The following is a 25,992-nucleotide window of genomic DNA, read 5'->3' on the forward strand; positions in this document are numbered from 1 at the left end:
TTAAACACTAAAAAGTGAAATTGATTCTTATTTGATAAGCGTTTTCACGCCACCATTAGATAAAATCGACGGATATTAACCTTTGGATTTTTCTGAACGGTGGATATTAAGACGCTTGCATGGTATTACACCTATAAAAAATGCAGAGGATCCTGGTCCTGCAGGTTCCTTCGTGGCAATGGCCAATGGCATAGGTAACTCCAACGTTAGTTGCCCACGTTATCATCATAATATTTTTTAAAGATATTAAAAATTGTTATTAACACTCCAAAAATCTTCCAAATTTATATTAGATGGGAAGTCTCCCTCTCTTCTGCTTTCGCTTCCGCTTGGATATACTTGTTATGTTGTTACATGTTTTGCTTTTGGGTGGCTTTTGTAAGGATGATAAGGGTCAAGATACTGCCATGTGTCAATAGATTAGGCAGTATAGATTAGGCGGTATAGATTAGGCAGTATAAAAGAAGATAATATGATTGTATTAAAGTTGTTAAGAAATATATCAGAAATTCTCTCACTCTATATCCCTTTCTCTCTCTGTCTCTTCGTCTTCCTTAAATACTTAGTCACCATTGATGACCTTGAAGCTCTGTTCTTGATATTTCTACAGCTTTGGGTTATGAGGTTCATATTTGTTCTTAGCTTAACTTTTCTTGGATTCATCCAGATTTTCTGGTTTTTATGGCTCGTTTGGACCTACTTTTAAGATAGCTGGAAGCGTTTTTTGCGAAAAAATGTTTCTAGGACCAATCTTTAGTAAAAATGCAAGTAAATCACGGAAGTACACTTAAACTTATTGTAAGAAGCAGTTTAAGTGCTTTTGAAAGTCAAAAATATTTTTTTCAAATACGCTTTTAGTCATTTTAAAAACAATTCTAAATGAGCCCATAATTTCAGTAGTGAATATAACCTTACTGGTACATTTTACTAATATGGGATTGTTTGGCAGCATAATGCAGTGAATAAATTCACATGACAAGAGATGAGTAGGACGATAAGGTTGTATGGATTCCCTTCCGGTGTGACTGCAGAAGCAGTTGTGCGATTGCTGGAGAACGAAACAGGAGGCGGATCTGTCTATGCTGTGAGGTTAAGAAAAGCCAAAGATGGGAGAAGATATTATGCTATTGTTCAATTTGACACAACCACAAATGCTGAACTTATTCACTACATGGCCAAAGCTGAAAACTTGTACTATGGCGCTTCCTATCTGAAATCTTGGGAGGTGGCTCATGATATTGTGCCAAACCCAAGAGTCTCTTTGCATACCTTTGAAATCATAAAGCTGGATTTTGGCTGCAAGATCGCAACAAATAAGCTATTTAGTTTCTGGAATATGAACAGTGTTTCAGTGGATTTTGGGATTGGATTGCAGAAACTAGTTTGTCGTCTGAAATATGAAGCTCTGGAGTATATGCTCGAACTTTCCTATGAAAACATCTGGCAGATTGAGTTGCACCGTCCACGCGGTCGTGCTGCTAAGCATCTTCTGATTCAGGTTCCTCACCTATTTTTAATCAGCAGTTAAAATTCAAATGATTTTCTTCTCCTAATCCTTGTTCTGTTTACGATTGAATAATTTTATATCATCTACATGGTGCATTTGCTTCTAAATATATGTGACCTTTTTCGGTTTTCCTATTTCTAGCAAATTGGTAAGCGTCAAATCACCAGTCTAGAGAATTGAGGTTTGTTCACTGTAAGGGTTAACATGGTAATCCTTGTCTGGACTTGAGCGAAAATCAATTTTCTTCGTTTGATGGAATTTAAAAATTTGTAGTTTCTACAATTTGAGGTGTTGAGGGAAGTGGACAAAATTCGGCATATTTGAGAATATATATATGAATGAAATATTTTTATTAACATCGTACAAGGTTGTTGTGATATAAATTGAAAATAACCCCTTTATCACTTAAAGGATGACATTACAGATTCGTTTCACTGTTGTCAAAGCATGTTTTGGTCCTCATTGCCATGTATTTGAATCATTTCATGCTCGCTACTGCGGTTGGCGAAAAATTATACGTTCTCTTTTATGAATTAGTAATCTTGAAAAGTTTGATGAATTTGTCTCCAATGATCAGATGTACGGAGCACCTCGGATTTCTAAGAAGGTCATACGCTCTTCAGGACAAGCATATGAAGATCGTAGTCTGAACTATTTCATGGACTCTGATGACCAGTGGGTCCGGACAACTGATTTCACTCCATCACGTGCTATTGGGCAGTCTTTTGCATTAAGCTTGGAGCTTCCTCGTGGTCTCAAACTTCCAGATTTTCGAGAGAACTTTCCTGGGTATGAAGAGATTGAAGGTAACCTTGTCTTGGAGATTGGTCCCCCTTATTCTTGCAACCCGAGTCTGGGTCCCATGGTTGTTCCTCCTCGAGGTGTCAATGTGCCATATGATATCTTGTTTAAAGTACATTCTCTGCTTCAGCTTGGGTGTCTTCCAGGGCCAAGACTTGATGTTAAATTTTATAAGATGGTTGATCCGCGCAGAATTGATCGTGCATGTATAGAGTATGCCCTAGATAAATTATATAATTTGAAAGAGACCTGCTATAAACCTTCAGAGTGGCTTAATGAGCAGTACATGAAGTACCTCACGTCAAAGAGACGTCCACAGCCATCTGTCATATCCTTAGATTCTGGGTTGGTATATGTACGCAGGGTCCAAATTACACCATGTCGTGTATTTTCTTTTGGTCCTGAGGTCAATGTCTCAAATCGTGTACTACGCAATTATCCAGATGATATTGATAACTTCATTCGTGTTTCCTTTGTTGATGAGGAGATGGATCGAGTTTATTCTGCGGATTTGCTTCCACGTACTTCTGCTGCCTATGAGGATGGGAAAACTGACATCTACAAGCGGATTCTTTTTATTCTCAGAAACGGCATGGTAATTGGTGCAAAGAAATTCGAGTTTCTCGCATTCTCATCAAGTCAATTGCGAGAGAATTCTATGTGGATGTTTGCTTCGAGACAGGGACTTACTGCAGCTGATATAAGAGAGTGGATGGGGGATTTTCGTTGTATAAAAAATGTGGCAAAATATGCTGCCAGATTGGGTCAATCCTTTGGTTCGTCCACTGAAACTTTAAATGTTAGAAAACATGAAATGGAAGTTATTCCCGATGTAAAAAACAATAAATACGTCTTCTCCGATGGGATTGGGAAAATATCTGCCAGTTTTGCTAAGAAGGTGGCCTCAAAATGTGGCTTTAATGGGACTCCATCTGCCTTTCAGATTCGATATGGTGGGTACAAAGGTGTCGTGGCCGTTGATCCAACTTCATCAATGAAATTATCATTGAGGAGGAGCATGTCCAAGTATAAATCAGAAAACACAAAGTTAGATGTTTTAGCATGTAGCAAGATTCAACCTTGTTTTCTGAACCGCCAGTTGATAACTCTTTTCTCTACCCTTGGGGTTCCAGATCATGTTTTCATGAAAAAACAAAGGGCAGCTGTAAAACAATTGAATGCTATATTGACTGACCCACTAAAAGCACAAGAGGCTCTGGATTTGATGTCTCCAGGGGAGACTACCAACTGCTTGAAGGAATTGCTTAAATGTGGTTATAAACCTGATGTTGAACCATTCATTTCAATGATGCTGCAAACATTTCGGGCATCAAAGTTGCTAGAGTTGCGGACGAAAACAAGGATCTTTATTCCAGATGGACGAGCAATGATGGGATGTCTAGATGAAACCAGAACATTGGAATATGGTGAGATGTTTGTGCAATTCTCTGGTAACAGGCATACTGTAAGTGCATCAAACCAGCGATTCTTTATTGAGGGGGAGGTAGTTGTTGCGAAGAACCCTTGTTTGCACCCTGGCGATGTACGTGTTTTAAAGGCTGTGGATGTGCCAGAGTTGTACCATATGGTTGATTGTGTTGTTTTTCCACAAAAAAGGACCAAGGTAAGAATGTGTAATGCATCATGAGGTCGTGAATTTAGTCCAAAATGTCCATTCTGTGTCTATGTGTTTGCAGTAGATTATATAATGTAAAAATCAAGAACACTGATTTCGATTGAAAAAATAAATATCATCACATCTTCCAGTTAACATGCATATAACCGTTAAGTACTTGAGTCCATGGAATGCAATTTCTGCGGATAGCTTTTCTGCTGGAGATAAACCAGTACGGCTTTGCATTTTATTTGTACGAACATTTTTTTCAAAATTTGGACTTGGTTTCCTCTGTAGATGCTATTTCTTAGAAATTCTTAAGTTACTTACAAAGTTCTACTTTTCCTTGGTTTTTCTGCATAATCGAGTACAGAAACTTTCTGATAAACATTACTTAATGATTGAAATATTGTTTATATTGTTAGGCCTCATCCAAATGAATGTTCAGGAAGTGATCTTGATGGAGATATCTACTATGTTTGTTGGGACAAAGAACTAATTCCTCGGAAGCAAATCAAACCCATGGATTATACCCCAGCACCAACTATAGAATTGGATCATGATGTCACAATTGAGGTATTACTCTTCAATAAGCAACCTACTAAGCAGCATCGCCGGGGGGGGGGCTACCTGCCTTTGCTAACTTGTAGTGGTGTTTTTCGAGTATTGAATTTGATCGTTTCTCTTGACCCACAAAAGGAAAAAATGTTTTGATGATAGCTTTGATGTTCTTTTGTTTTGTTTGACTTTGATGTTTGCTTGAAAGGGAAACTTAATTTTAATTTATTTTGATGTATTTGCACTTGAGTGATTCTAACGCTTCGATTCACTTTCCTTTTCTTTTGTCTCATGCCATACAAGGCAGTTTTCGTAAGAAACAAAACCCAGCATACTTGATCTTCATTTTCTTTTGGTGCAGGAAGTTGAAGAATATTTTGTGAACTACATGGTCAATGATAGCATGGGCATAATTGCCAATGCCCACACTGTGTTTGCAGACAAAGATCCCTTAAAAGCAATGAGCGAAGAATGTATAGAGCTTGCAAAGCTATTTTCAATTGCCGTTGACTTTCCAAAAACTGGTGTGCCGGCTGTAATACCTCCACAGTTATATGCCAAGGAATATCCAGATTTCATGGAAAAGCTTGACAAACCCACCTATCAGTCGTCCAATGTAATTGGAGCTCTTTTTCGTGAGGTGAAGGACATTGCGCCTCATGAAGGCTCTATCACATCCTTCACTCGTCGAGTGGCGAAGCGGTCATGTGACCCTGACATGGAAGTTGATGGCTTCGAGGATTACATTGAAGATGCTATCTATTACAAGGGCAATTATGATTACAAGTTGGGAAATCTGATGGAGTATTATGGGATCAAGACAGAGGCTGAAATACTTAGTGGGAGTGTTATGAGCATGTCAAAATCTTTCACTAAGAGGCGGGATGCAGATTCTGTAAGGGCGGCTGTGAGATCGTTGAGGAAGGAAGCTAGGGCGTGGTTCAATGAGAAGGGAACTGGTTTAGATTCCGGAGCTGATGATGTGTATGCCAATGCTTCAGCCTGGTACCATGTCACATATCATCCTGATTATTTTGGTACATACAACGAGGGGCTGAATCGTGACCATTTCATCAGCTTTCCATGGTGCGTTTATGACAAGCTCGTCCTCATCAAAAAGGATAAAGCAAGTATACACATGTCATCTCTAGGACGCCAATTCTGGGATGGGTTGCATTTGAGTTGAGAAAGTTGGAAGTTTTTTATGTTTGTTTCTTGGTGATGGGGTAAGCTCGTAAATTGCTTGTGCTGAAGGTAAAAATTGAGTGCATTTTGCTTATTGTATAATATAATAGTGGATTGATCTTTGGTTTCTTGTTTCTGACACTCGAAAGTTGGTTTGAAAGCTCGCTGTACTTTTCTGGATAGAATGTTTATTGAGATGCAAGTATGCGATAGCATAAGATATCATCTGTAAGGATAAATGCTTGTAATTATTTGAGTTTCAAGTTTCTTGCAATGTATGAATTGCTTTGTAAATTGATATTTTATGGAAAGTCTCCTGCAATTTCTGAAATGCTTTGTAAATTGATGCTTTATGAAGTAATTTATAAAATATCCCGTCCCAAAGCATTTCAACGGCAAAATCATAAATTTTCCTCTATGGCTTTTCCAATTCTTCAACCCCCGTGGGTATCCCTTTTCATGGCCCTTAGTTGCTTCATTTTTCAGCCATGTTTTCTGTTGAGTTCTGGTGTTGTATGCGGCTCGGGTGTCTCCCACACCACCACGTTCTCCTTGTTGTCTGCCGTTTCTGGTGGTGTTGCTCAGGAATATCCCAGCGCTTCTTTTCGATGGTTGGCTTCTCTCTCACCGACCGTCTCTTGTTAATGGTTGTGTGCAGGTGGCGACCGTGGAAGGGATGATCTGCAATGGATGGAGGATCGGGTGGCTGGCTGATTCCCGGATCGGCGGTGGTGACCACAGTGGATGGTTCTCGGTTGTTCATCTTTGTTTGGGCTTCATGGTTGTTGGGCTCATTTTATGTGTCTTCTTTGTTTGTTTATAAAAATAAATTGGGCATTTGTTTGGTTTGTAAGTGTTTTTGTTTTAATAAAAGTTCCTCGTTGGCGATCCTTTTGGATCCTACTTTTCAAAAAAAAAAAAAAAAAAAAGAATGTTTAGGAAGTGATCTTGATGGAGATATCGACTCTGTCTGTTGAACCAAGAATTGATTCCTCAGAGACAAATCCAACATATGGATTACACCCCCAGCACCAACTACAGAATTAGATCAGGATGTCACAATGGAGCTATTACTCTTGATCATGTGGCTATGCTCAATTTAAAAAAAAAATTCCCTAAAGAGTTGATTTGAATTTTAGTGACGATTAAAAAATAGAAAATTCTATAATGACAGTTAGTTTGAAATTCTTGGATCATGTTGTTGTACAGAATTTAATGGAATAAGGATTTGTTGTTGTAATGATGGTTTCTGTAGACCGGCAAAAAGAAAATAAATAAACAAAAGTATCTTGATGATAATTGAGACAATGCTTTATCAAGTACACACTAGCACTTACGTTTGGTGATGAATTCCAATCTCTCTCCTTTTGCTCCCTTTTATTTTCTTGAATAAGATGATGACTTTTCTCGTCGCGTCGTGAGTTTACGAGGTCGGAAATGTCTAGAAGTTTATCGGTCACTCTTCCGAACATTTCATCGATGACCTCACTTCAAAAGTGTCTGGCAAACATCCCCTCCACAGCAGCCCTTACATGTGTCATCAAAGTTGGTATGTCAACTGGACGACCTTTCAGCCATGCTGCTGGGTTTGACGACTCCATTCTCTCTAACGAGGCTGCATAATATGGCAAGTTGAAGGAATCCACTTCACCTTATGCAATTGTTCTTTTCTGGTCATCTCTGTTTTAACTGTATATAATTATGTTATTCTTTTTAATTATTATGTTTGTGGGTCAACAATTATTTTATTTTCTAAAACACCTCTTTGAGAAAAAAATTAGAGAAGGAAAATCTATGGTTCGGCTTCAAATATTAAAAATAAAAACTTTTTTTTTATTAGAGAACACTAAATAAACAATAAACGGACATTTCAATTAGTGAATTTTTTCTTTACTTAAAGATTTGTAAAAAGTTATATCAACGTATATTTTCCAGTAAAAACACTTACTGGCCTCTCCACTTTTTAGAGGCCCAGCATGTGAAATTCTACTTTCATTGTTTTTGTCTATTTGTGATATCCTCTAGCACACAACAAAGTTATTTTAATATTTTCAATGTAAATTATAGGAGCTTATAAATAAGAGAATTTTAATGAAAAACTCTCGGTATTGTTTATTTTAACGAAAAATCATATTTTTATATTAAAAAGTGGTACTATTCATTTTACTCTTTATTTTGTCTTTATCGTTAAAACTAAAAAATTTTAAATATTTTCATTAGTTTTCCTTATAAATAATAAGCTATCCCTTGGGGGACTAGGATTCTCTCTCCTCTTTTTTTCCTTCCCCTTTCCTCCCCTTCTATTTGAACAGTTAAGATACGTCAACATTTTATATTAATTTTTTATAACAAAAGAAGAGAATGTAAGAGTAGAAGATAAAAGAGGATAGAAAAATAAGGGAAGAGAATCCTAATCCTCCCTTTGGGGATTGCAGACAAGATCATTACCATCATTCCTCCAGGCACAAGCTCTTTGGCCCTAACATTCAAAAAGTTCGTCATGTCCTCGGCAAACTACGACGCATAAGCAACAAAGAGCTTGTGACATGATGGGTATTGAGTATTTCTTGCGATACGTCTTGAGTTTAATTTTTAATTCAGAAGAATTACACAATGATAGATAGAAAATGCTAAAATACTTTTGTGAGTCTTCTGGACCCTAAGAGAGTGAAATACGTATTTAAAAATGGCCTTTATGAAATTTGAGTATAGAAACGCATCATGAAGTTTGAGGATTAATTGCAGATAAAATTAGTTCACGCCGTAATTGCACAAAACTTTAAAACTCCAGTGGCATTTGTGCAATTTTACCAATAAAAAGAAGGAAGAAGATGCAGAAGAAACTTATCCTATCCGTTACTGCCACACGCTGCTAGTCTGCTGGCTCCCGCTCTGTGTCATCCATGGCAACCTCCCTGCTCTTTCTTCCTCCGGCTCCACCTCTCAGCTTTCCTTCTTCCTCTTTCAAGGCACTCTCTTTCTCTCGAGCTTTCTCTGTCTAATATTTGATATGATTTGCTAAATAGCTGCTAATAGTTTCACTCTTTACAGGGAAATGCGAGAAACTTGGGGCAAAAACTGTGTAGCGTTCCCTCCGTCAAGGTGACCGGAGCAACGGAAAGAGGACCACTGGTGATTTTGAATAAGGCGGCGGCGTCCACAGTCGGGGCTCCGGTCGGCAATGTGCGGTTCAGGCTGGACAATTTGGGCCCGCAGCCCGGGTCCAGAAAGAAGGGCAAGAGAAAGGGAAGAGGTATAGCAGCCGGGCAAGGGAACAGCTGCGGGTTCGGTATGCGGGGACAGAAGTCTCGGTCCGGACCCGGCGTCCGCCCTGGATTTGAAGGCGGTCAGATGCCGCTTTACCGTCGACTTCCCAAACTTAAGGGAATTGCTGGAGGTAGTTACATTATCTCATCTTTTATTTATTGCGAATGCACGCCATGTGTTCGTGAAAATGTTTCAGTGACATTTGTTCGTGCATTGCTCAAAGCTTGTTTTGTTTTCTTGACAAGGTATGAGTGCGGGGCTACCGAAGTATGTCCCTGTTAACTTGAAAGACATAGAAGCCGCAGGGTTTCAAGAAGGCGAAGAAGTGTCATTGCAAACTTTGAAGAACAAGGGTTTGATCAACCCATCCGGAAGAGAACGGAAACTCCCTTTGAAGGTATATACTTTAAATTGTCTGCTCTACACAATGTAAAATGTTCGAATGCTCAAATATGATATGCTGCTTTAAACTTTAAAGTATGGATGGATAAATCAAACCTTGAGTCTTACACCTAGTGTTAGTATTTAGTCATCTTTTCCGTTTGTTAACGTACTAATGTTGCCTGTTTATCATGCCTAAACCCTGTAAATCTGGCCTCTATACCTCTGTTGGGCCGCTGCACCTTGCTAAATGAGACAACGAGCGTTGGGAAATTCAAAACAGTGATACTCTTAACTGAAAATTCCTTCTTCAGATTGTTGTTTCTTTTGTTTTTAATGATAGTGTAACTGGCAGAGAATCATAGTATAGAACTTGCAGCCTGGATGAATTTCTTTTGTTTTTATTTAATGAGTCCCCTACTGCGATGATATTTTGAATCAGTTTTTTATTAGTCGGTTTCTAATTACTAGAATTCGTGTTTTGGTTAAAGCATCCCAACTGCGATGCATTCTGGGCAAAGCTTGGCAAATCCACATGTATGATCCAGCACTTATGCAATTGATAGTATATTAGGTTTTCTTTGTAATTTTGTAAAAATGGAGTATAAGTAGGCTTATTTACCTTATTCAGCAGCTGTAATACGTCCCTTACGATTAAGGTATCTGGATGATACATTGAGATTTTAATGGAAAAACTATAGAATAATAGAAATGTGGTACAAGCATTAGGGCCACTGCAAGCTTCATGTGGCACGATAATTCCTAAGCTTGACAGGAACGTTACAAAACCTAGGTATTTATCACTGTGCACTGCTCGTTAAGCATCTTTACATAGCAAAAGAATAAAGTTGCCTGCTCTCTTTTCTTCTAGATTCTTGGTGATGGGGAGCTAAGTGTGAAGCTGGATATAAAGGCACGTGCCTTCTCAGCAGCGGCGAAGGAGAAACTAGAGGCTGCTGGCTGCAACCTCACTGTATTGCCGGGTAGGAAGAAGTGGGTAAAGCCATCGGTTGCCAAGAACCTTGCACGTGCTGATGAATACTTTGCCAAGAAACGAGCTGCTGCTGCTGCTGCAACCGATTCTGTGTCTGCATAGACGACTTCATAATCAGCCTGTACGAGACTCTAGGTGAAGTAGTACACGGTAACATTTTTTTAGGCATGTTAATCTTCTTTCCTGTTACCATCATTGTACCTGTTGTGGGATTACAGATTAACTTTGGCAATTGTTTCATATAACGTGAGAAGTAATATTTATCAACCCTTGAATTGGCCGTAACGTAGTGATCTATAGGTCTTTTGCACCTCAATTTAGAAAAGTTCAAATCGTTGGCATCCCTAACTAGGAAATTACCTATGTGAGTCGTCGATAAAATTGATCAGTGTCACCCTTGATTTGCCTGTTTTTGGTGAATGATATACGTCATGCCCGGTTTTGGTGAATGATAAGAAATGGGCATGACGCAAGTAATTTTCCGTTAATTTGTCAAAAGATTTTGATTTTTTATCTCCAAAAGGCAAGGGCAGGGAGGGACCTAAGGGAAAATGATGGTGATTACTTTTCGGAGTGATCAAGCCGGCTTTTAGGCTGTTGCCCGGTGATTAAGTAACCACTCTGTCGCAGCCATATCTGGAAATGGAAGATAAGAAATGGACCGCCAAACCCTAAACCCAAAATGTTGTCTCAAAAAGGGTTGTACTAAACTATTTTATTGCATTAACTTGTAAATAATGTAAACCCAATTCTTTAAGACATACCAAAATTTATGAAAAGTCAAGTTTGGTGAACCTCGTATCTAAAATCGTACAATTCTCTGCCTATATTTTTTTCATTAGTGAGTTTGTTTGAAGTAATTTTATAAAAACACATTAAAATTTCTGTTACAAAACAAGTGTTATTTTTGAGAGATCTAGCAAGTGTTTTTCAATTAAGTGCTTTCTCGTGAAACAATTTTAATTTTTTTCCAAATGGCACGAGGACAATAAAGTGGTGGAGAATTCTCTCTCTAATTTATGGAGCTGAAAGATTTTTCAGTGTGATCGGCACATAGATGGTACATCACGTGTCATTATACAAATGTTGAGATGTGTGTATTAAAAAGTTAATAACTTAAAAAATAAAATTTCCCACCACTTACATAAAAACACGTGATGCATCATCCGTGTTTCCGTCATAATGAAAAATTTTGACATCGAAATCCAAGGAAATTGATAGCGGGTCCAAATGCTATTACATAATATGATTAGGTAGCTGTCAAATTGCTCCACCTCCCAGACTCTCACAATTCCAACTTTCTCAGAAAGTAACGTTAAGGCAATGCCCCTAACTACTAAATTATCGATCTGCGTTCATGTTTCGCGTTAGAAACGTGCCCAAATGCGTCATTTCAGTCACAAAAACTGCATATGGCTGCAAATATTTATGAGTTTTGGTTTAATTTGGTTAAAAGTTGGTGATGACCTAACCCAACATCTTATGCAACTACTTATGTGGACTGGTAAAGTGGAAATGTAAAAGCCCAATCAAGCTACAACTGCCTCCAACCTAAAATAAATGAAAGCCATGAATAAGCTTGACAATTTCTTATACAACCGATTAACGAGTCAAGTCGTTACTGGATAACCTGGAAGAAATCAATAAGATATCATTTATCATATCTAGACATTGGACGTGACAATTTTTTGCATGACTCATTAACTCGACACGATCCATAATGAATCAAGTCACTTGTTAAAAACTCATTAAGATAACGAGTTTGACACAACATTACTCGTTAAAATAATGAATATGACACAAAAACGACACAAACACGATGAACACGACTCGTTTGCCAGGTCTAGCCACGAGTCGAACAAATTTTTGGGTGCATATGAAAAAAATGACGTAGTTGTTGGATTATCAGCATAAAACGCTCCATCTTCTTGTATTTTAGTCTCTTCCATCTTTTAGTCGGACCTCATTTGCCTGGGTGCTCTACACAAACATACGAACACAAGAATCTCTTCATTTGTAGCGTAAAGACATAAGCTTCACTTCATATCCACCATTACTTGGTTTCTCCTACTAAATACTTTTCATGTCCATTCATTATCTACGTTGGGCACGTACTAATCAAATTTAGTTGCGCAATTGTCGACATAGTGTTCGTGCCTTGTAGCATCGAAAGGAAACACATCACATGCTTACCACGAATCATACCTACTAGTACAGGACGACACTTCCTACTTGCCAGGTTTTAGTCCCACCAGCAAGTCCAACCATGCAAAAACCAATTTCTACACGCACATCGCGGATCATGATCCGTGACAACATCAGAATATGCCACGATTCAAGCTGCAACAGTTTCCTTGGTATTTCGTCAACGCACTCAAAATATTGTTATGTTTGTTCGAGTGGCATCTGTCTCGCTTTAGGCCGTTTTATTTTGTTTCAACGCCGGTGACGATACCAACTGTGTAGGGGATGCTAGATATGCGGCTATTTTGCCGCCCATTTTCAAAGTCAAAGAGAAAAGGTGGCCAAATCGTGGCCGTCACCACTTTTGTCTTAAACAAGAATTTTTTGGTCCATAGTCTTTAAAACAAGATTGGAAGTGAGAAATGTCACCTTATCATGTTCGTTAGAAAAAAGGACTTTTGTTTTTATTGGTAAGCACTTCAAAATTCTCGTTATGTATTTTGCGTACTTTGTTTTCTAAATATTAAAAGGTAGGGAACAAAAGAATGTAAAATCGTATCGGTTTATGTTTTGGTATATTTAATCGTATGATTCTTAATTTATGACGTGATAGATGTAGGCATGTTTGTAACAATGTAAAAGTCACACACTTTAATTATTAAATCCCAATCGGGCGATTTGTTGCCATTTTCACATACGAAACATAAATTAAAGAAAAGTCGAAGCCATATAACTAATTTTAGTCTATGAGATGCAAGTGTGGCTTTCAAGTCAAGCAAAAAGTGAGTCCCCTACTTACCTTATCATCAATTTAATTATGCATTAAGTAGTCAAACAACTAAACAACAAATGTTTAAAATTGAAATTTCATGAACCGTACTTGTATTCCATCAATGGACTTAATTTGGCTCTTCAATGAATAAGGAAAAGTTCCTCCTCCAGAAACATTGTTATTATTTCACAAAATTTTGTATTTATGATCAGAATTATTCATATTATAAAATAATTTATATATAAAGTAATAAAATACGAGATAATTTAATTATAAAACTGTATAAAAATAAATAATTAAATACATTAAACGTACTTGGACCTATCTATCTATTAGGTATGATTGATTGTGTAACCGATACTTTGAGGAGAAATTTCTCTTTTAGCTTTCCACTTTGTCGAGGGGTGAAAGAGAATATAATTTTGCGATTGAAGCATCGATATATACAAAAATAAACTTAGATGCTGGATGCACGTGACACGTGGGGGTTGCAGGTACAGTAAAGTTAAAAAACCGGCAACGGTTAGGTCTTCCAATGGGTTGGGTGCCGAAATCGATGTGAGTTCTTGCGGGAGGCACCGCCTGCGTGAAACAAATAAAATATTATGCCACCATTTCCTAACAACTTGACATCCCAAAGAAATATATTTTAATTTTTATTAAAATATTAAATTAACAAAATATCAGTATTTAATCAGAGAGGAAAGATAAGGAAGAGCCTCCGGCGGTCTTCTCTCTCCTCCTCTTTCTTTCTCTCTCTAGCTTTGTCATCTGTTGCCCAATCCCTACCGGGAGGAACTTTCCGAATCTTTTTTGTGAGGATCTTCATATCATTTCCGTTTACTGTATATTATATGGTTAGTTTTTTTCAGGTACTATTTATATTTAATTTAAAATAAAAATATTTAAACTGATTTCTGATCACACGATATACCATGAACGAACACGATTTAAGAATTTTCAGAATCCTCGCAAAAGCGTTCAGAGAGGATTCTCATTCTATTAAACCTAATTTCCATCCGTCTCCGATTTAATTCGAATTTAATATTTCTATTTAATATTATTTTTTTTTCTTTATAATCTGATGGACGGCCCCTTCTGTTAACCTAGTTTCCTTCCCCGTCCGTCTTCTACCTCTCGCCTAATTTTTGCTTCCTTTTTCCCTCTCTGTTGTGATGTCTCTTTAGCAATTAGGGTTTCCTTACACAGGCAAGCCAAGCAGCTCAACTCTTCACCCCAACTTCAGGTATTTACATCTATTTTTTGCTGATTTTTTTTTTTTTTTTGTTTTGTTTCAATTTTGTTCGTCGATCTGGTGCTTCTGATCGTAGAGAAATGATTTGATACCAGGTTATGAATTTTGATCTTTGTCTGCTCAATTGACTGGAAAATTTCAGATTAGATCAGATCTGTTCAGTTCGCATCTAATTAAGCTTGTTTTAGATCGATTAATTTTGATTAACGATTTGTTTGATTAGGTTGTACGACGTCGTTTGTAAGCGAGGAAGAAATGAATCACTGTGCGATTCAGCAAGGAAACGCCCTCTCAGCTTGCGACGACATGAGGACTTGTTCCAGAGACTCGGTCGTTTGTCCCAAACCTCGCCGTTTTGGCCTCCTTAACGTTAACCAGAACGATCCCGTCAGATCTCTCCGATGGCATCTCGGGTAATTTCCCAATTTTTCATTTTTTATTATATATTTGTCTGTTTTTTTTTTCCTCCAAAAGATACCATTCGTCTAGGGTTTCAAATTATGCAATTTTTTTATTGTTTTAAATATCGGTTTTAATTCTTTGTTTGAATGAATTTCAGCCACCAAGCGGAGCTCTATGATTCGAAAGCAGGGTCAGAAATTTTGGACAACATTCTCTCAAGGGTATATAAAAAATTTCCGGATCTGCAGTTTTTATTACAAAAAAATTAAGAATTAAGCTCTTAGATGGGTTAATAATTAGCATCTGGTTGGTAATTATTTTGTTCATGTTGGATTTTCTGCAGGGATCTTTCGGTGTTGAACAATTATTGTGTACAGAAATAGCCTCGCCGCACCCATTTTTCAGCGGGTCACCGCCGAGCAGAGTAGCTAACCCATTAATTCAGGATGCTAGATTTGGGGATGAGAAACTCACCCCATTGTCACCACTGTCGCCAACCGCTCCCCCAATGGGCCTTTCATCGTCTCCTTCATCATCTGCTAGGAAAGGAGGCTATGCTCGGGCTAGTTTCGGGAGCAAACCAGCAGTGAGGATCGAGGGGTTCGATTGCCTGGACAGGGATCGACGTAATTGCAGTATCCCTACCCTGGCATGAGATCACAATTCAATTGATGAAGGTACATAGGAAAAGACTGAGCTTAAAGTTTGATATAGCCAACCACATTACTTTGATAGCACTGTGAGGAAATTTTGAAATTTTCATCAGGAGAAGAGAACTACGACGATCCTTCTACCTTATGTATATACGTACGAGGGGTTTGTGTAAATGAAATGTGTCTCTGTCATGTAAGTAATTGAGATGTTAACCAAATAATAAACGGGTTCATAGATCGTGTCTAGGAGTGGTTACGAGGGGGCGGTGTAACACACCGCCCCCCCTTGTATTGTAAAAAGTAAAAGATTATTGTGGGAAAATTTTCGTTGTGTTTCCATTTAGGTGTTTCGGAGTTTCATAGAGCGGCTTGTGAAGCGAATCTGTATAAATTGAAGCTGCTGTTGAGTCGATCTAAACATTCGTTTAGTGTGTAAATAAAGCATTTGTGTTTTAGTTCGTCTTCTGCTGTGTACGACATACATTTAATTGCTTTGCACTTCCCTTTCTTGATCTGGTTATAGTTTTGTGTTCTGTAACCCGCGTCGCTTGAGCATGACGCCGAATTCCGGGATGCCGGATTTGTAGTCCGTCTGATGAGTTTCGTTTTCGTTAGTGAAATATTCGGTTCGTATCACTGGAACCCACGGACATGCTTTTTGAAAGCCGAGGATGTATGGTCTCTGATCTTCATTCCTTGGGAACTTTTATTCGAAATGGCAAGCATCTATGATCTATGTACTTTTGGTTTCTCCTTTATGCGGGCGATCTACGTTGTTCAAAACTTGAAAAATAAATCCTAGGAGGATAACAAACAGCCGCGAAATATTTTGAATACACATTGTTTCATCATCTCCCGCCGTATTTGTTTTATGGTAATGTAATCTTTTCGTCAATTCACCTTAGATTTATCTAATTGTTATAAAAACCAAGATTAAGTTTTTAAAGAGACTTATGGTATGTTCCTACTTTAGAATAGATAATCTTCATGCTAATAGTGTTATAAAAATGGGATTTGGATTTCATCCGGATCCAAATTGTGGGATCTTAGGGATTCACACATCTTAGCTATTCATTATGTATCGTGCGATCATAAATCATTTAATTTTTTAAAATTAAACACAAATACGATGAACGGTTAAAATGTGAAAATCTTTAGGATCCCCAAAAAGTGGATCCGGAGATATCCTCTTCCATACTGTTGAACTTTGTTCTATGCACGTCTAGCAACCACTGACAAAGGCGATGAAGGACCAATGAAGACATGAATCCGGATCTTCTATGTGAGGATCTCAAGGATCCGTCACATCTCAAGGATCCGTAAATCATGTTTATTTATCATACATCATGCGGTCAGTTTTCATCATATAATGTTTGTGTTCAATTTTAAATAATAAAATTTAAAATAATTTCTGACTGCACAATATACGATAAACAGACACGATACATGAATCTCCTAAATCCTCACAATTCCTAAGAGGATCCTTGTTATGAAGGCACATGACACTTCTTTTAAACAATGAAAATGCTATTCGTAACAATATATATTTAAAGGAAGTCTTTAAGAAAGAGATTTTCATTTCTTTATAAAAATGAGGATTAGTTCGGGTCCATAACATAACTTTAACGATCCGAACTGTTCAATTTTCAAGTTGCACTTTATAGATTATCTTTGCAAAATATTAATCAAATCGAAAATATTTGACGCATTTAATTGGGTTTAAAGAAATTAACGAACATTTTGTTATTTAAAAAACATTAAAATTTTATTGTGATAATTAAATGGGCAAATAATTTCATTTTGAATTTAATGTTTGTAAGGATGATTTATGAATCAAGACTTATAAAACAGACAATTCAGATCGTTGAAGTTCAATATGAACTGAGTCCTACAACTAATCTCATTTTTAATAAAAATTGGAGATCCTTTCTCTTGAAGGGCCAACATCATTTGCAACTAATGTATTTTTACGACAAAAATTTCATAATCGAATGTGTAGATTTTCAACATAAAATACCACGTCAATTATATCATATCTGTATCATGTAAGTTACGTACTCCAGTTCCCAAGTTCCCACACATCTCACGTTCCTCACTTGACTTCTCTCTCTATCTCCCCGTTGCCCTCGCCCATTCCCAAAGTCTCTTCTCTCTCCTCAAATTTTTTATTAATTAATCGCACAATTCTATGTTCGCTCTCGTTTTCTGTTAAGCCATTGGCTCTATAAATTCGATGGAGACTCTCCTTTGTCAACCTTCTTTCCTTTCCCATTTCCTTCCTCTCCAACCAAACACCTTCCCTTTCCCCCCTAATTTTCCATTCCATTTTTCCCACCTGCAACTAAGCAGCTGCTGACTTCTTCACTCAAACTTAAAAGGTAAACTCACATGGTCTTTTTTTCTTTTCAAATTATGATTTTTCTTGTTTCCATCAAAATCTTCGGTAATTCCAATCTCTGTCTTCGGATCTGGCGTTTTTGAAAACAATCCGACTTCTCCAGATCTCCTTCCTCAATTTTTACGCTCAAGTTAAAATCCATTTTCTGTTACAATTTATCCAGATCAGATCTGTTAACTTGTCGTTTAATTGATTTGCTTGACCAGGTTTTACGTCGTCGTTTTAAACCGAGCGGAAAATGAATCACTGTGGGATACAGCAAGGCAATGCGCTCTCTGCTTGCGAAGACATGAGGTCTTGCTCCAGGGACTCCGTCGTCTGCCCCAAACCTCGCCGCCTCGGCCTCCTCAACGATCCCGTCAGATCTTTCCGATGGCATTTCGGGTAATTCGAATTTTTGAATTTCTTTCTGTTTTGGAATTTTTATTTGTGCTTTCCTTAGGGTTTCAAAATTCAAATTGTGAAATTTTGTTAGTTTGGTTTTGATTTTTAACTATTTGAATTTCAGCCACCAGGCGGAGTTCTGTGATTCAAATGCCGGGTCTGATATTTTAGACAACATTCTCACTAAGGTACTTCTCGATCTGCAATTAACTGAATGCTAATTAGGCAATTATGGTGGTAATCGAGTCAGTAATTCAATGTGTGTGATGTTTAATTTAATTTTTGATGTTTGATTTGTGTAGGGATCCTTTGGTGTTGAACAATTTTCGTGTACAGAAATGGCCTCGCAGCACCCATTTTATTGCGGGTCGCCACCGAGCAGAGTAGCTAACCCATTAATTCAGGACGCTCGATTTGGGGATGAGGAGCTCATCTCGTCCTCATCACTGTCGCCAATACCTGCCCTGTCCGGTCAATCATCATCTCCTTCCTCGTCCACGAGGAAAGGAGGCTGTGTAAGGACCAATTTTGGGAGCAAACCGGCAGTGAGGGTCGAGGGGTTTGATTGCCTGGACACGGATCGAAGGAACTGCAGCATCTCTACCCTGGCATAAAGAGCCCGATTTTTATCAACGAAGGTACATAGGAGAACATTAAGCTAAAGTTTTCTACACTTGATAGCATTGAGAGGAAATTTTGAAATTCTCGGAGAGTGAAGGAAGTCGATCTTTCTGTCTAATGTAAATATGTTCAGGGGATTTGTGTTAATAAAATGTGTCGTGTAAGTAAAGTGAGATGTTAACCAAATAATGAGCGAAGTTCGTTCTTCTTGTTTAGGAGAAGTCCCTGAGGGGTTGTGGCATTTAGTAGAGAACAGATTGATTGTGTTTTCTACCACACCGCCCTTTCATTGTGTTTGAGTTCGGCTTATGAAGCAAATCTGTACAAATTGAAGCTGTTGTTGAGTCGATCAAAATAGTCATTTACAGTGTATATATACCATTCGTGTTTTCGTTATCTTCTGCTGTCCACGGCTTGGTTCGTGTTTTTACTTTTCGATTGAGTTTTATGTGATTCTCTCCGAATTGTGCTTTTGCCGAATCCTTGTGCTTTTTATCCCTGATCATATAATTCAACAGCTATGTGATGGTTTTTTGTGTTCATTCGTACAACTCTGTTTGAATCATCGGAAATCGATCATCGATGCTATTTTTAAAGAAAGAAGAAAAACAGCTTCGAAGAATCGTTCAGCTTATGATCCACACAACTTTATTCGAAGGGATGAGCATCTATATCTTGATGCGAACCTTTTTGTGTGGTTGAAGCTTGCAGAGTGGACATGTTTTGTGTGGCTGAAGCTTGCAGAGTGGACGTGTTTTGCGTGGTTGAAGCCAGTTGGGGGTTTTGATTGAAGAGATTCTCTCGTTACAATTAAGACGTAGTCTTGGTATCTTCCTTTCCTTCGTCCAATAGATGATTATCGTGTATTCAAACGAATTCTCCTTTCTTGTTGCATAAGAAACTTTGGGGGCGTTTGTTGCGCCGGACTATCTCGGACTAGATTAGCTTTAAGGACTAAGCTGGACTGGCTTAGACTAGACTAAACTGGACTAACTTAGTGAAGCGTTTGGTGCAGTATTGGACTAAGAAGCTGGATAATAACAAATTCTAATATTATATTATTTAATATATAAATTATTAATATTTTATTATGATCTTATCTTTTTCTTCATCTTTTCCTACCATTTCCGTCCCACTCTTTTCCTCTTCTCTCATCGTCCCACCCCCTCCCTCTTTTTTTCCTCTTAGACCTCTCAATTCATGTCTCTTTCTTATTCCTGGTCAAACTCCTTATTGATTTCAGTCTCTATTTCTCTATCCTCCCTCCCTCTCTAGCTATGCGTTGTTCGAATGGAACCTCACGGCTCCAATTTTCCCGACGAGTTGCAGGTTTCCCGATGTGTTTTCCGACCAACCCTTGTTAAATTGGATGAAGTTAGCACCGCTAAAAAATTCATCACCATCCCTAGACCGAGATCTTAGCTTTGAATGCTCGAATCTGTCATGGATTTGAAGAAGCCCAAACATGCCGGACTTCCAGGCCATTTTCCGGACACATTCGACCACATTTTGGCCTCGATTCAGGTAAAATCGTAATCTTGTCACTCCCAGCTTCAATTTGGTATATTTTATATGAAAGTTGGTTGTGAAATGGATCTGAAAGAGAGTCGGAAAGTTAATGATTGATCTAGGTGACCGAAGATGACAAGGAGTTTGTCGGGAGTGGTCGTTGAGCATGACGAGGATGAGAAAGAGAGGATAGTCTTAGCTAGTCCCATGGTTATTGGGGGGTCTCGCTAAGACCTCTTAGTGAAGGGTTTTGTCCATGCTAGTCCCCTTTAGTCTCATTAATGTTAGTCCCAGCATGGAACAAACACAGTATTGGACTAATAGCTAGTCCAGTCCAGTCCAACCTAATGAGGACAAACAAACGCCCCCTTTGAGTTTAAAATCATTTAGCGGTGAGATAATGATATCCATTTTATTAATTTCACCCTGTTTAAATCCTCCATTAAGACATTGATCATGATAATTTAACACAAAAATTGAACTAGTCTCATCAAAACACAATCAACAAAAAGATCTTATTAAACGAGTAGAAAGACTTGGCGTCTGCTTGAATTCGTCACAAGAAGGGGACCCACTTCCAGAGACAGGATTTTATTCCAAATATTATATTAAAAATTAAAATACTCCCATCTGTAAATCGAAAGGGTAGGTTAGTTGGAATCCGGATTGCCGACGAAATTTTTTTGTGAGGATCCTAGATTCGTGAATTATATATGTTAATTGTGTATTGTGCAATTAGAAATTATTTTAAATATTTTTGTTTAAAATTAAATACAAATAGTATCTAACAAAAACTGATCGCACGATGTACGATAAACGAACACAACTTACGGATTCTCACCAAAAGGATTCAGAGAGGATCCTATTGGGGTTAGTTGCATGGGACCTGACACTGGGAGTGGTCCACACTGGGTCCCAACGAGTTTCGGGATGTCAAGTTATTATTAAGCAAATTATCGGTTACACTATTTATTCTTAAATCTGTTACCATGTTAAATTATCAAATAGACAGGTCAAAAGCAACTTATGACAAAATCGGTACTATTTTCAATTTATTACTTACCACTTGCACAAATTGGAAACGATATCAGTTTTGTTGTAAGTAACCTTTGGCCTGTCTCATTGAGCACTTAACATTGTCATTGTAAGATATTTTAACACTGAACTCTTGATGCAAGTGTTTAGGTAAAAAGACCTAACTGGCTGGTTCATAGTTATTCATCTTTAATTTTTAATATTAGAAAGGCAGAAGGAATGTTTGGTGTCTCAAGACGTCACCAAAAAATTTTGAACAAAAAAGCCCCCCAAACAAAAAAAAAAAAATCAAACCTGACCGAAAATAATAAAAACAAATTCGCAAGGGTAATTTTGTCATAAAATTATAAAAAACTGAAATTATAAAAAAAAAAAAAGGATTAAAGCCATGTGGGTTAAGCTGTAAAGAGAAGAAGTTTTGCAGAAAAGAGATACAACTGCTAAACGTGGGATTCAAAATCAAAAAATTAACCCTCCACGTTCTACAAATTTTTCCGTCGATTGGGGTTCTTTTCCAACTCAATTTATTAGGAGCGAATGATACCCCATAACTGCCTCTCCCAATCATGGTCCACACTATAAGATCCTACATCGTCGGAGGAGGGGAGGTGATATGCCTTATACTTATATGTCCACCTCTTTATAGTAAGACGCGTTTTGGGTGGAAGCCCAAGAATAAATCTGTGAGAATGTGGCTCAAAACAGACAATACTGTGGCTCAAAACAGACAATACTATGCCGCGATGTGACACACACAACAATCCAAGAACAGGATAGAGGAATAAAGAACACATGCATGGAGTACTGGCATTGTTTAATTTGATTTTGGGGTTTTTTTTTTTTTTTTTAATTTTTATATTTTTTATATTTTTGTTCGCTGCAGAAACGTAGAGCAAGTAAAGGCAGAAAGAGTAGATTTGTTTACAGGATTTTTCTGGGCTTTTGAAACTGTAATTAGCAGTTGCAATTGGTTATATTCCTTTTCCGCAAAAACTAAATCGTCTTCACTCTCAGGTATGTTACTTTGATAGTTTGATGTTTGATTTATTTTTAATTTTCCTTTTTATGATTAACTCCATATTTGATCAAATATATAGGCTGATTGGTCAATCCCCAGTGATCGATGTGTTTTCAACATATGAGTTGGTGGTCTCATTCTTTCGGGGAACTTCGTTTAATTATTTTTTTCCTCCTGTCCATGAATTTATTTTAATTAATTTAGTACAAATGTTCATTTTTGGTTTCTGGGAAATTAAAAGTTTGAACTTTTTTTATTTGGAAACTTTAACGAAAAGTTCCTAACACTATTCACTTTAACAAAAAATCACATTTTTACATTAAAAAATCAATCATGATACTATTCATCTTACCCTTTATTTTGTCCTTATCGTTAAAACTCAAAGTTTTTAAACCTTTTTTTATTAGTTTTTCTTTTTTATCTGTGTAATCAGTTTTGAAGATTGTTTCACACGGAAAATATGGAAGAAGGAACAGAAATAATTAACCATACAATGCAAGCCACTCAAACTAAAATCTAAAGACAAGAGTCAATCGATAGACTATTTTGTATTGTTAAAAGAGATTAGCCATCTACAGAGCTAGGGAAAATCCCCATATCCGATTTGATTTTTCACTCTTCAATTTCTTTGTTCCTTGCAGATTTCTAAAATTCGAGATGTTTCGCCAGTGATTCAAGTGTGTATTGACGTCTTCATTTTCCATTTTACCCATCACCAATTCAATTCAAAACCAATGCCATGCTTAACTAATAATTGAAAAATTGCAGGAGATTATAAAGCTAGAATTGAACCAGTGTGTTGTGAAGCAAAACGTTTCCTACAAATAGCTGCTGTCAGCATCCCTTCCGCAAGTGCATGAGTCAGCTCACTTCCACCTCCTGCATCATCAAATAGCTGCTGTCCTCTACGTGTACCGGCAAAGCCATACTCTGAAAAGATACCATACCATGGAAAAAGATCATTTTTGGATCTCTTCCTTCTAATTCACTAAGTTCGGAGATTTGAATTATTGAAATTTGATTCAACGGCTACAACTAGGGACCAACTTTAAAAATTATATTAACTTTAGCCGTTGAATCAAATTCAACAGTTTGAATCTTCGAATTTGATAGATTAAGAGGAAGGGATCCGTAGAGGATCCTTTCCCCATACCATAACATATAATATGAATAATATTTGAGTATTCAAAGAATAGATAAAATTTTACACTCAAAACGATATGTTGTCAATTTATAGAACTCTTTTATGATTAGAACCGTTCACTTATGTAAAAAATTAATTAAAAATAAGGTCCTTTATTCCTTGGTCTTTATGAAAACAGATAAACAAAATTGGTACAAGTATTACAAAGAGTTTATGTATTTATTAAAATAGATTGACTAAACGATTATAATTTTTAATTTATTTTTTGCGTAGATGATCTTACAAAGTAATACATAATATGAACGATTCTAATCATAAAAACAAAATTATGTAATTCAAACACTAGTAATTTTGAATAAAAATTTCTACTCATTTTTAAATAACAATATCTCCCGTATACATATATATAACATGGATGTGACCCTTCTTCCTCTTTCTGTCTTTCCTTAGATATTTTTTCCCTCCAAACTAAGCAACCAACTTTCAAATATCAGCTGCACTCTCCAACAAAAAGTAGGTTGTTCGATAAAATACCTACCAATCTTAGATTACGTGCAACGGTGTCAAATAAAGCTAAAAAAATCAATTGGCTAAAAGAAGAAAGATGGATCCAATTGTCCAAGTTCAAACCGTTCTCAAGTCTCAACGACTCAACCCCTCCATCCTCTCCAACTTGGTAAGCATTAAGTCGACGCCAGTGGCATCGGGGATGTGATATGTAATGCAAGCCACTACGACGACGAGATGTTTTCACTGTCACGAACAGAAAGACAGAGACCATTTTAACCCAAAGTGTGCGTGTTATTTCAGTCGTTTGACACCCAACTTGCAGTTTTAGGTTAGGCCAAGGGACTAGTCGGTCAGCCAGACAGCAACCACTCTCCGACAAAGGCCCTTCCAAAGCTGTCAATTCAGAAGACCACGTGGAACACTTTGTTCCTTCCCTCCTTTTTTTTTTTTTGCCAACAACTAACACTATCACAAGCCACACTTTTTATTCCAGTGACATCATATGCATCTTAACCTAATTCTTTGAACCGTCAAATATGACAGCGCATCGTGCCTTTGCCCTAACTTAAAAGATATTTTGAAATCCGTCTTATTTTCCACAAGCGAAATACATCCGTAGATTATTTGATCACGTCATTTGCCGTATATTTTTCTTAAGTGTGGGCAAACAGGTTGACACTAGTCAATCACAAACCAATTAGTCTTACTCACTTTACGATAATTTTGTTCGATACGAAAACCGTTTTAATTAGACAATCGAAAACAAGAATCTCCTCCCCAAACTTTTAGTCGGCAGCTCGTGTTTCACCAAAATATATACTAGTTTTTTAATTGGATTTGCATTCTTGTCAATCAACTTGTCCAGTTGCCCTTTGGGGGAGTCCAGAAGTAGAAAAATAAAAAAAGTACAATCACAACTTGCCCTTTTGGGTGCTCGGAAGAGGGCAACTCATCGACAAAGACAAGGTAAAGTCACGTGAACACATAAATTCACAGCTGCAGGGCCTGCAGTGCGGCCACTGACAGATGCACTGACCCCTCTAATATTACTTCTTGGATCCGTCACTGTCTACAGCCACGAAACTATTACGAGCACTCCAACTTCCAAACCTACTATCTCTGCCTATATAAACACAACCCACCATCAATATCTTTTTCAAGTCTCATTCACCAGTTCCTAATTTGCTTTTCCTTTTTATTGGGGTTTAGATCGCTGCTTTGCTTATATATAACAAACCCAGTGTTCTGTTTTTTTTTTTTGGAGAGATCAAATTCACCGGGAGAAATGAAGAGGCGGAGACGTAGTGGCGGAGGCGGCGCCGGCGTTGATCAAGCTCCGAGTTTTGAAGTTACAACAACAAAAACAGCGGCGGCTGCGAGCAAGAAGGGTAAGAAAACTATCGACAAGAGCGTGAAAGAAGAGGCGAGGATCGACGGCGGCGATGATCAGCAATTGGGTTTGGTGGCGGCTGATCAGAATCTTATGGCTGGGGATGAGAATTACTGGGGGAATTTGGGTGGTGGTGTTGCGGTGGATGAGCAAATGTCCTGGGGGTCCGTTTGGTTGCCACTTTGGGATGTTGAGTTTATGGAAGAGTCGCATTACCGATTGTTTTGTGATGTGATTTGGGACGATGACATTTGGGGATTAAGAACCACAAAAGAGATCCCAAATCCGTGAAAAAAGACGGAGAGAAGATTTGTGTTTACATTGTTCAGTTTATGTATAAGATTCTGTAGCAACAACAAAATAGTCATTTTCTGCAATTATTTTTTCCGCTATCATTGCCGTTGTCAGG

At 37.6% G+C, this 25,992-nt stretch overlaps 5 protein-coding genes across 5 annotated transcripts; all 5 read left to right on the plus strand.

Annotated features, from left to right (window-relative positions):
- Positions 1–482: 482 nt before the first annotated feature.
- LOC103947129 (probable RNA-dependent RNA polymerase 1) lies at positions 483–5,995 on the plus strand. Its single transcript, XM_009357986.3, is given in 6 exon segments — positions 483–624; positions 950–1,498; positions 2,085–3,920; positions 3,922–3,932; positions 4,349–4,499; positions 4,843–5,995. Coding segments are annotated over 5 exon segments (3,339 nt in total). The 5' UTR covers positions 483–624; positions 950–982; the 3' UTR covers positions 5,668–5,995.
- Positions 5,996–8,456: 2,461 nt separating this feature from the next.
- LOC103947130 (50S ribosomal protein L15, chloroplastic-like) lies at positions 8,457–10,575 on the plus strand. The gene is made up of 4 exons (XM_009357988.3): positions 8,457–8,635; positions 8,718–9,063; positions 9,179–9,330; positions 10,186–10,575. The coding sequence occupies exons 1-4, from the start codon at positions 8,570–8,572 to the stop codon at positions 10,408–10,410; spliced, it is 789 nt and encodes a 262-aa protein (XP_009356263.1). The 5' UTR covers positions 8,457–8,569; the 3' UTR covers positions 10,411–10,575.
- A 3,461-nt stretch (positions 10,576–14,036) lies between these two features.
- Positions 14,037–16,033, plus strand: LOC103947131. The gene is made up of 4 exons (XM_009357989.3): positions 14,037–14,510; positions 14,743–14,932; positions 15,079–15,142; positions 15,265–16,033. The coding sequence occupies exons 2-4, from the start codon at positions 14,775–14,777 to the stop codon at positions 15,574–15,576; spliced, it is 534 nt and encodes a 177-aa protein (XP_009356264.1). The 5' UTR covers positions 14,037–14,510; positions 14,743–14,774; the 3' UTR covers positions 15,577–16,033.
- Positions 16,034–17,651: 1,618 nt separating this feature from the next.
- LOC103947132 lies at positions 17,652–19,033 on the plus strand. The gene is made up of 4 exons (XM_009357990.3): positions 17,652–17,952; positions 18,179–18,356; positions 18,481–18,544; positions 18,659–19,033. The coding sequence occupies exons 2-4, from the start codon at positions 18,211–18,213 to the stop codon at positions 18,968–18,970; spliced, it is 522 nt and encodes a 173-aa protein (XP_009356265.1). The 5' UTR covers positions 17,652–17,952; positions 18,179–18,210; the 3' UTR covers positions 18,971–19,033.
- A 6,206-nt stretch (positions 19,034–25,239) lies between these two features.
- LOC103947187 lies at positions 25,240–25,978 on the plus strand. The gene has a single exon (XM_009358039.3). The coding sequence runs from the start codon at positions 25,479–25,481 to the stop codon at positions 25,872–25,874; it is 396 nt and encodes a 131-aa protein (XP_009356314.1). The 5' UTR covers positions 25,240–25,478; the 3' UTR covers positions 25,875–25,978.
- Positions 25,979–25,992: the final 14 nt, after the last annotated feature.

The sequence above is a fragment of a genome, unplaced genomic scaffold (genome assembly GCF_019419815.1).
Source record: "Pyrus x bretschneideri cultivar Hongxiangsu unplaced genomic scaffold, Pyrus_bretschneideri_v1 Contig6, whole genome shotgun sequence".
Classification (NCBI taxonomy): domain Eukaryota; kingdom Viridiplantae; phylum Streptophyta; class Magnoliopsida; order Rosales; family Rosaceae; genus Pyrus; species Pyrus x bretschneideri.

What these genes read in the sequence shown, in the direction of transcription:
- LOC103947131 (XM_009357989.3), top strand. Translation starts at nt 14,775, where the DNA reads ATGAATCACTGTGCGATTCAGCAAGGAAACGCCCTCTCAGCTTGCGAC. An exon ending in TCTCTCCGATGGCATCTCGG is followed by an intron (nt 14,933 to 15,078) that starts GTAATTTCCCAA and finishes AATGAATTTCAG; the next exon opens with CCACCAAGCGGAGCTCTATG. An exon ending in TGGACAACATTCTCTCAAGG is followed by an intron (nt 15,143 to 15,264) that starts GTATATAAAAAA and finishes GATTTTCTGCAG; the next exon opens with GGATCTTTCGGTGTTGAACA.
- LOC103947187 (XM_009358039.3), top strand. Translation starts at nt 25,479, where the DNA reads ATGAAGAGGCGGAGACGTAGTGGCGGAGGCGGCGCCGGCGTTGATCAA.
- LOC103947132 (XM_009357990.3), top strand. Translation starts at nt 18,211, where the DNA reads ATGAATCACTGTGGGATACAGCAAGGCAATGCGCTCTCTGCTTGCGAA. An exon ending in TCTTTCCGATGGCATTTCGG is followed by an intron (nt 18,357 to 18,480) that starts GTAATTCGAATT and finishes TTTGAATTTCAG; the next exon opens with CCACCAGGCGGAGTTCTGTG. An exon ending in TAGACAACATTCTCACTAAG is followed by an intron (nt 18,545 to 18,658) that starts GTACTTCTCGAT and finishes TGATTTGTGTAG; the next exon opens with GGATCCTTTGGTGTTGAACA.
- LOC103947130 (XM_009357988.3), top strand. Translation starts at nt 8,570, where the DNA reads ATGGCAACCTCCCTGCTCTTTCTTCCTCCGGCTCCACCTCTCAGCTTT. An exon ending in ACTTAAGGGAATTGCTGGAG is followed by an intron (nt 9,064 to 9,178) that starts GTAGTTACATTA and finishes TTTCTTGACAAG; the next exon opens with GTATGAGTGCGGGGCTACCG. An exon ending in AACGGAAACTCCCTTTGAAG is followed by an intron (nt 9,331 to 10,185) that starts GTATATACTTTA and finishes CTTTTCTTCTAG; the next exon opens with ATTCTTGGTGATGGGGAGCT.